General features: G+C 37.2%; 1 protein-coding gene across 2 annotated transcripts; it reads right to left on the reverse strand.

Annotated features, from left to right (window-relative positions):
• Positions 1 to 5,677: 5,677 nt before the first annotated feature.
• RPS27L (ribosomal protein S27 like) lies at positions 5,678 to 9,179 on the reverse strand. 2 transcript variants are annotated; one of them, XM_006079937.3, is made up of 4 exons: positions 9,028 to 9,179; positions 8,018 to 8,126; positions 6,973 to 7,083; positions 5,678 to 5,877 (listed from the first exon to the last, which is right to left on the reverse strand). In XM_006079937.3, the coding sequence occupies exons 1-4, from the start codon at positions 9,031 to 9,033 to the stop codon at positions 5,849 to 5,851; spliced, it is 255 nt and encodes an 84-aa protein (XP_006079999.3). In that variant the 5' UTR covers positions 9,034 to 9,179; the 3' UTR covers positions 5,678 to 5,848. The 2 variants fall into 2 exon arrangements, with proteins under 2 accessions (XP_006079999.3, XP_044781019.1); XM_044925084.1 differs by lacking the exon at positions 9,028 to 9,179 and adding an exon at positions 8,720 to 9,017.
• Positions 9,180 to 9,830: the final 651 nt, after the last annotated feature.

Genomic DNA, 9,830 nt, shown 5'->3' on the forward strand with positions numbered 1-9,830 from the left:
TGTAGTTTTGTAGTATTATCTAAAGGATGGGAGCAGTATACCTTCAACTTTGTTCTTTTCCCTCAGGGATTGCTTTGGCAATTCTCTGTCTTTTATGGTTCCATATAAATTTTAGGATTTTTTCTTCTAGTTCTGTGGAAAATGTCATCGGTTATTTTATAGGGATTGCATTAAATCTGTAGATTGCTTTGGGTAGTATAGCCATTTTAACAATATTAGTTCTTCCAATTCAAAAGTATAGGGTTTCTTTCCATTTCTTTAAATCATTTTCAGTTTTCTTTATCAATTTGTTATACAGTTCTCAGCATATAAGTCTTTCACCTCCTTGGTCATGATTATTCCTACATTTTTAAAAGTGATTTTTTTTTAACTTTCCCTAATATTTCACTGTTCATGTAAAGAAATGCAATAGACTTCTGTATATTAATCTTGTATCTTGGTATACCTTGATGGCCTCATTTATCAGTTTTAATAGTTTTTGTGTGGCATCTTTAGGGTTTTCTATATATAGTATTATGTCATCTGCATATTTTTTCTCTTCCAACTTGATACATTTTATTTCTTTTTTTGTCTGATTGCTATGGCTGGTACTTCCAATATTATGTTGAATAGAAGTGGTAAGAGTGGGCATCCTTATCTTATTCCAGACTTTAGTGGGAGGATTTTCTGCATTTCACCATTGAGTATTATGTTGGCTGTGGGTTCATCATAAATCACTTTTATTATGTTGAGATATTCCCTCTATACCTCTTTAGTAAGTTTTTAATCATAAGTGGATTTTGAATCTTATCAGATGCTTTTTCTGCATCTAGTGAGATGATGTAGTTTTTGTCTTTTCTTTTGTTGATGTGGTTTATCACATTGGTTGTGTATGTTGAACCATCTTTGTGACCTTAGGATGAATCCAACTTGGTCATGGTATATGATCTTTTTTATGTGTTGTTGGATTCGATTTACTAATATTTTGTTGAGAATTTTTGCATCTATATCAATCAACAATATTGAACTATGATCTTTTTGGGTATTGTCTTTGTTCTGATTTGGTATCAGCGCACTAGTGGCTTCACAGAATGGTTTTAGGAATGTCCCCTCCTCTTAAATCCTTTGGAAGAGTTTGAGAAGGATTGGTTTAAGTTCTTTTTATGTTTGGTAGAATTCCTCAGTGAAGCCATCTGGTCCTGGACTGTTTTTTTTTGCAGGGAGTTTTTATTATTATAGACAGAATCGCAATTTTCAAATCTGGATAGAATTTTTCAACTTTGTATTCTATGACAGGTAGAATAATGGCCCCCTAAAATGTCCACATCCTTATCTCCAGAATATGTGAATGTTACCTTACATAGCAAAAGAAATTTTGCAGGTGTAATTAAATCAAGGATCCTGAAATAGGTAGATTATCCTGGATTATCCAGGTGAATGCAATGTAATCACAAAGGTCTTTATAAGAGGAAGGTGGGAGGTTAGAGTCAGAGATGTGATGATAGAAGTAAAGGATGGAATAATCTGGGGCCAGTAACCAAGAAATACAAGTAGCCTCTAGAAACTGGAAAAGACCAGGAAACAGATTCTCCCTTTAGAGCCTCCAGAAGAAACATACACCTTAATCTTAGGTTCAAGAGATCCATTTTGGACTTCTGATCTCCAAAACTGTAGGATAATAAATTCATGTTTGTTTGTTTTTTTTAAGCCACCAAGTTTGTTGTAGTTTGTTACAGCATCAGTAGGAAACTATATTCCTACTATTTTTAACCAAAGTTCTAATATGAAAAATTTGTTATTGTTGTAAAAAAAAAAAAAGAGAGAATGAACCCTAGGAAGATAGTGGCTTATTCTGGCTTCTTTCCACTTCTAAACTCATCAGTAATCTAGATATACAAATTAGAGTGTGTTAGTCGCTCAGTCGTGTCTGACTTTTTGCAACCCATAGACTGTAGCCTTCCAGGCTCCTTTGTCCATGGAATTCTCCAAGCAAGAATACTGGAGTGGATTGCCATTCCCTTCTCCAGGGAATCTTCTCAACCCAGGGATTGAACCCAGGTCTCCTGCATTGCAAGCATATTCTCTACCATCTCTGAGCTACCAGGGAAGCCCACAAATTAGAGTAACAATGATAAATAACCTTACAATCACCAAAGTGGCAAAAAAAGAAGAGGGTTCCATTTATTTACGGAAGATGGGGAAGGGGGAAAATACTCTCGTATATTGCTGATAGAAAGCAGTCTGGCATCACTTGATTAAAAACATATTTATCTTTCTAATATATTTATCCTTCTAAACAGCAGTCTTACTCCTGTAAATCTAACCCACAGAAATAAAAGTGCTATTATTAAGGAATACTTAATTATGGCATTGATTATAATGGGAAAAAACTAGAAACAAATTGCCCACCAATAGGATAATACTGAATAAATTATGGTACTTCCACACCATGGACTGTTGTGCAGTCATTAAAAAGAATTAGAGAATGAAGTTGGATCCCTGCTTCCCTTTCCCATATGCAGAATTCATTCAAAGCAGATCAAACCTAAATGTAAGAATGAAGACTATAAATCTCTTAGCAGAAAACAGGCATGAATCTCTGTGACCTAGGAATAGGGAATAATTTCTTAGATATGGCACCAAAAGCACAACAAACAAACAAAATTAGATAAATTAGACTTCATATGAATTAAAAATGTTTGTGTTTCTAAGGACAAAAGATGAAGAGACAAGCTACAGAATGGGAGAAAATATTTGCAAACCATATATATAAGGGATTTGTATCTAAAATATGTAAGAACTCTTACAACTCAAAAATAAAAAGGCAACCCAGTTAACAATGGACAAAGGATCTGAACAGACATTTCTCTAAAGAAGATATACAAATAGCCAATAAGGACATTTAAATATAGTCAACATCATTAGTCATAAAGGAAATGCACATTAAAACCCTAATGAGGTAACTCTTCACAAACATTGAGATGGCTATAATTAAAAAACAAACAAAAACAGACAAAGATGTAGAGAAATTGGAACCTTTGTGCTTTGCTGCTAGTAGGAATAAAATGGTGCAGGCACTTTGGCAATTCCTCAAAAAGCTAAACAATTACCATCCGATCTAGCAATTCTACTTCTAGGTATATACGTCTGAGAGAATTTAAAATATCTCTACACAAAAACTTGTACACATAAATTCATAGCATTATTCATAGCCAAAAAGTGAAAAAAACATAAATGTCCATTACTGATTAATGGGTAAACAAAATGTATATTCTTACAACATAATATTATTCAGTCAAAAAGGGAATGAAGTACTGATACATGCGTGAATGGCCATGATATATATTTACGTTAATGAAAGCCTGACATAATAGGCCATGTATTATATAATTCCATTTATATAAAATGTCCAGACAGGCAAATCCAAGGAGATAGAAAATATATTAGTGGTTGCCAGGATCTGGGAGGAGGAAGCAATGGGGAGTGAATGCTCGTGAGTATAGAGTTTCTTTTTCTCATAATGAAAATTGCCTGAAATAATTAGATATTGGCAGTGGTTGAACAACATTGTGAATATAATAAAAACCACTGAAATTTATATTGTAAAGTGTTGAGTTTTATGGTATACATTATATCTGAAACAAAACAAAAATTAAACTGTATCACATGACTTACAGAAGCAACCAGATAAGAAACCATTTGTTATCTGATCAGATCAGAAGCCAAGAATTTAATTTTTAGTTATTTTTATTTAATTTTTTTTTCTAATTTATGGGATAGGTTAACCTTTCCTTACATTAAAAAATGAAGACAGTGGTTAAGACTCTGCACTTCCATTGCAGGTGGCATGGCATTCCATCCCTGGTCAGGGAAACTAAGGTTCCACATGCCCTGTGGCAAGGCCCCCAAAAAAATGAGGACAATATAAATGATAATATTAAAGAAAAACACTCAGTAAATAATGTTTGGAAAACATTTAAGTTTGGAAAAGTCTGAATGTTCTGAGCATTTTTCAAATCAAGTAATACTGTTTCATAATGAAATAAAACTTAATATACCATTCAGTTCCCAGTGCCAAATATCTCTTTAAATTAACTCTTAGATAGGTCCTTTAAAGTACCATACTTTTGATGCTATTTCCAAGAAAATTTGCAAGAATTTGCTCCCTGTTTATCACAGGTTTTGCCAAAGTTCTAAACTGTGCACGCTGAGGTGCCTTGGAGCAAACATTGACACCTGACATCTTTTGGAGACCACACAAACTTCGAGTTCCAGGTAATTATGTTACATTTAGATAGCACATTTGCTTTGGTGATACATCTTTGTGAAGCTGGGTTTTGGGTCATTGCTGTGATAAGAATCTAATACTATGCAAAAATCGATGTGGAAAAAATGAAAATGGCAGTGTCCAATGTGATCCAAATTTTGAAAGATATTCAGTACCCAGAAGGCACACTCATTTCATTAGCAGGTCATTTAAGAATGAAGCAAAAAGTATCACTTTGGTTCTAATTTACATGTAGTTTTTTTTACTTTAGTACTAAAGCTGCTATAATTTAACTACTTAATAAATTTAGCCATTAGCTATTTCTTTTGGCCAGGGAACTCCATGAAAAAAATCACTGAAACTAAAGAGGCTATACACCAAGAAAGTTTGGGAAGCCCTGAGTTATCTGCTTCTCATACAATACACCCCAAACTTTCCACAGTTTTCATTTCTCATGCAACATTCCTCTGATATAACAATCAGTATTGTTAATGGATCAGTCTCTCGGATTAGGGCTGTATATATAGGAACACCTCTTGGTAGAAAATGCCCGTCTTAAGTGCCTGGCTTAAAGATAAGAGGTAAACAGAAGCAGTTATCTTCCCAGTCTAACAGGCAGTCATATAAGGGCTAGAAAGGGAGAGATATACTCTACTTCCTAAGTCCCAAGGGTCACTTTATAAACCATAAGAATGACGATGAGACTACAGAGCCACTTAACGTGTTTTGCAGTCAGCAGTGCTCACCTGTCTGGACCAGAGAACGTAGTACCATCTACTGCCCCCTGCCAGGACATCCTGGAAAAATCACAACACTCTTGATTCCCCCTCAAATTTTCTGCCCCTGAAGAGCTTTCTATTAAGTATAACTCAGATGCCAGGTACAGTTACTGTACTAAATTATGCAGTATGTTATGGGCACATAAATCCAAGGCATTACACTGTGATTGTTACTGCATTAAATATGTACTTCTATACATGTTTCCATAGTTATAAAACCAAACTACATTTAGAATTAATAAATAATGAACTTTCCATTTGTAAGCTTCCCTGGTGGCTCAGATGGTAAAGAATCTGCCTGCAATGCCAGAGATCTGGGTTTCATCCCTGGATTGGGAAAATCCCCTGGAGGAGGGCATGGCAAACCACTCTAGTATTCTTGCCTGGAGAATTGCCATGGACAGAGGAGCCTGGTGGGCTACAGTCCATGGGGTCAAAAAGAGTTGGACAAGACTGAGCAACTAAGCACAGCACAGCACAACCCCTTCAGAGTAATTTGAAAAATGACATAAAATAAATATTGAGTTTCTATTCCTGAAGTGAGACACAAACTAATCAGAATATGCTTTTAAAAATGTTTAAACCAAACTCACATACACAGTATATATAAATGTATAGCATACTGACACATACTTTAAAAAAAGCAAAGAAGTAATTTGCCCATAATCAAAACTTTATTGAAAAACTGACACCAAAATAGGAGAGTGTTGCTGTATACCTTACAAAATTAAATGTATTACATTATCTTGGTAGATTAACTGGAATTACTGAACTGATAAGGCTTTCTGCGATAGAACACAAATTCAAGAAGTTGTGTGGATCATTAGTGTTGCTTCCTTCTAAATGAACAGCCTGCAAAAGAATCACAAGAGCATATTAAACACAAGTCTGTTCTATCTCTGGTATAGAGTTTTAAGGATAAAAAGTACTTTTTACATAAAAACTTAGCTTTTAGAAATTTTAGATTAAATAATCATTAAGTCCTCTCAAATGTTATAATGAAATTCATTTAAGACCATGAGTTAAAACTTTAAGGCAAGCTGTCAGAAGATGCAAACTTAATCTTTAAGAACTATTCTAAATTCTTTTCTCCATAAAATAACTTTCGTTAGAGTTCATCTCAGATCTTTTAGGAAAACTCTAGTACATATGCACCCTTTTAATCATCTGTCAGCATGTGGGCACAAATTCTAAGATCATGGCATGATATGCAGGTTTTGGCAATCTTGCAAGTACGTTTTTAAGCAGAATACTGCACTTAAATATTGTGCTGACTTCAAAGTTAGATCTCACCAGGTCATACTAACTAGATATTGGATTTGTTACCAATTCACTTATAACTCTTCCAGTGAGAATAACATGGAATTTACCATGTTACCAAAAATATCACAAGCCAATTTTAAATATCATTATTGAATTGTAAATCCCTAAGTACTACTATGGAAAATTATATACATATGTATTATTTCTTCTCACTGCACAAAAGTGAAAGAATTAAAAATGAGACTGTCTTAATCATGAGTTGCTCATAGAAATCAAACCTCTAACATATTAAATATAGTTATCTGTTGCTTAGCTAGCATTAATAAAAACTATCTTAAATTATATGTACCAAATACATAGGAAACAAAATATTTACATGTATTTATTCTTTTACTCCATTCTGATTTATGTCTAATATTCCAAATTAAGCAAATTGACAAAATATAATACAACAAAATTAGATGTTCTAAACTAAGACAAATAACAGATTATGGAATTCTTTGCAAGGTCAAGAGTACAAACTTATCTAATTTAAAAGGGCAGTCTTTACTAAAAAGAGCACACAATGAAAGATAAAAATTATTTTGGTAATTATGAATCTATGATTTCTTTTAAACTAATTTTTGTAAACAGACTAAAATCATAAAATCTCATCCCTGGGTTAGAAAATGCCAAATGATTTACCTTCTGTGAGTCTGGCCTTTCCTCCTGTTGGCTGGCACAGCACTGTTGAACAGCCTACGCAAAGCACTACTGTCTGAGCATGGCTGAAGACCGTGGTAATCTTGTAGCAACCTAAAAAAGGGCAGTGTTAGAAGTGAAAAGCAGAAGAAAACACAGCACCTGTTCAGTGTACTTCTAGTAGAGACCTTGTAAAAGATTAGGAACTTCAGTGCAGTGCAACCACATCCGTAACAAACTTTTCTAGTAGCCACATTAAAAACAAGTGCTTTTTTTTTTTTTAAGATGAAATTAATAATATAATCTATGGAAGTCTGTATTTCCAAAATAATATCATTGCAACATGTAATCAAAGCCTTTTTTTTCCTATATCTTCAAAATCTGATGTGTATTTCACACTTTAAAGATACAGCCTAGTGACTACAGTTAATAATACCATACTGAATATTTGAAAGTTACTACTAAGAGAATATATCTGAAAAGTTATCACAAGAAAAAAAACTGTAACTATGTATGGTGATGGGTATTAATTAGACTTATTGTGATCATTTCCCAGTATATACAATTATGGAATCATGACATCGTACACTTGAAACTATAATGTTTTATGTCAGTTATACCTCAAGAAAAAAAAGAATGAAAAAGAATTTTTCCATTCTGACTAGCCACATGTCAAGTGTTCACTAGTTACATATGCCTAATGGCCACCATACTGGATCCCACAGCTTTACAATGAAGAATCAATATACTTTTCATTGAACCATGAAAAAGAAAACTTACATTTGAGCATCTTAAAGACTTAATAAGTTCAATGCCATGTCCCTTGTGGAAATCCCATCTTCACAACCCCCTACCCAAATGTTTCTGAAGTGGTTTATTATGAAAATAACCCTATGACATTCCAATTCTGTAATCCCACTTCTACTCCAACAGAGGGTCCTGATATCTAAATGTACACAACAGATTATGAGCAGTCCTTACAGAAATTCTGTAAGTAGTCCTTTAGAGAAATTTTCCTTAGGAAAGGAATTAAAGTTTGAAATTTCACCTGGACATTTTACATCCATGAAGTAAGAATTTGGACTTTGAACCAGCCGTTTCTTTTTATGTTTTTTCTTTTCCTCGTCCAAGGAAGGATGCAGTAAATCTCTAGCTAACTGAATTAAAAAAAAAACAAAACACAGTATGAGTACTAGAATGATACCACAACTCTGGCAGATTTAACATATGTAAAATATACATGCAAAAATAGGAATAACAGTCATACTCAGCACAGACAACACTTTAGTTTTTGTTTTCTAAGCCTGTTAACTTTCATCAACACTGTTTATAATGCTTGAGTTCTCTAAGTCCCAGTTAAGGGGCTTTACAACGATCCGGAAACAGATGGTAAGGTTAACTCCGTTGCTCGTAACTAATAACAGTCGCCAGTGAAAATAAGACTGTGGTGCTAATGATCCTGACCCTGGTGGACCCGCTGAAAACAAGAAATTGCTGAGGTAGACCCGGAGAATGTCAACAGCGAGGTGATTTCTGCCCCCTGGGTTCAACATCTGATCTGACAAGAACTCTTAAGTGGCTGACGCTTGACTGTCCCTGATAGAGTTAATTTGTATGGCAACTTCGAAGACAGTTTTTAAAAAGGAAACAAGCAGAAAATCGCTTCCGAGAGGAAGCAGAGGGGGGCAAGAGCCACAAAAAGAAAGGAAAGCAAGAAGATGTAAACGATCATAGCCTTGCGGGTGCCCACCGAAACCCAGGAGGGCTGAGTAAGGTACGCAGGGAGCAGTTCCCTGCCAACCAGCAACTCCAGACCTAAGCCCAGGGCGGCGCCGGGCTTCCAGTTCCACGCCCTGGCAGGGCCCGGCTCGCCGCGCCGCTCGGGCAAGTCCCAACAAGTCCGCCACGCGCGAAAGAGCCGCGCCATCCGAGGCGCCGAGCGGCGTTCTGCAGGGAGCCCCGGGGCCCAGCGGAGCCAGGAATCTAGCCTGTCCTCGGGGCCCCTCGGGCGACAGAGAAGGCCGACACAAACGCGAAGCCCGAAAGTAAACAACTCACAGGCATGTTGATCCTTTCGCAAGCCCAGCCGTGCAGATCTCTAAGGCGACAACCCCAGCGGGCAGCACGCGACGAAGCGCGCGGCGTCAACTTCCGGGATACAGGAGGCTGGGAGGAGCGAAGCGGCGGGCTCGTCCCTCTAGGCGCACCTCTCGGTGGTAGGGGCTGGCTCCGGCCGGGATCCGCGAGTGCCGGGAGAGGGGAGGTGCTGAGGCACGCGCCCATCCGACACCGCAAAGCCCAGGATTCTAAAGCGCTCCAGGGCTAGGGCCCCGGCTTCAGGTCTGCTCTGGGCCCAGTGGTGCTTAGGGTCGAGCTCAGGCGGCTCGCTCTCGTCTGGGAAGCCGCCTCGGGCTTCGGGAGCGGACCACGGTGGGCACGCTGGGTCCTGTCAGCGGTCCCGCGGGCAAGACACTCTCCGCCACTCAGCTGGCAAGCATACGGGCGATGCCTATGTTCTTTTATGTATTAAAAACAGTATTATTAATTAAAACTATTAACACGTGCCAGCGAGGTTATGAAAGAGGCTCCTTTACTTGTGCATCCGGCTCCAAATTACTGGTTATTAAGTTCTTTGCGGGGTGTGGCTGTGCTTTGGGTTTGCTTGGCCTTAAAAAGGTTTTTAAGAAGCACCTATTTGCTGCTTAGTTCATTGTGTGGCTCCTTCCTATCCTCCGTGGGTCACATTTTCCAGAGTGGACAGCTCGGACTTGAAAAAACAGTGAGTGTCACCGATGGCCAGACTTGAAATATTTTTGATGAAGAGCACCATCCTGTAGATTGAGCGAGTGTTGTTAAAAGCT

Source organism: Bubalus bubalis, chromosome 11, assembly GCF_019923935.1.
Source record: "Bubalus bubalis isolate 160015118507 breed Murrah chromosome 11, NDDB_SH_1, whole genome shotgun sequence".
Taxonomy (NCBI): domain Eukaryota; kingdom Metazoa; phylum Chordata; class Mammalia; order Artiodactyla; family Bovidae; genus Bubalus; species Bubalus bubalis.

Bases quoted from the DNA above. Each gene is read 5' to 3' on its own strand.
- RPS27L (XM_044925084.1), bottom strand. From the start codon at position 8,896: ATGGCGCGGCTCTTTCGCGCGTGGCGGACTTGTTGGGACTTGCCCGAG. The intron at 7,084-8,017 runs GTGAAATTTCAA...GCCCTTTTTTAG, and splicing joins CATGGATGTAAAATGTCCAG to GTTGCTACAAGATTACCACG. The intron at 5,878-6,972 runs GTAAATCATTTG...ATTCTTTTGCAG, and splicing joins AAAGGCCAGACTCACAGAAG to GCTGTTCATTTAGAAGGAAG.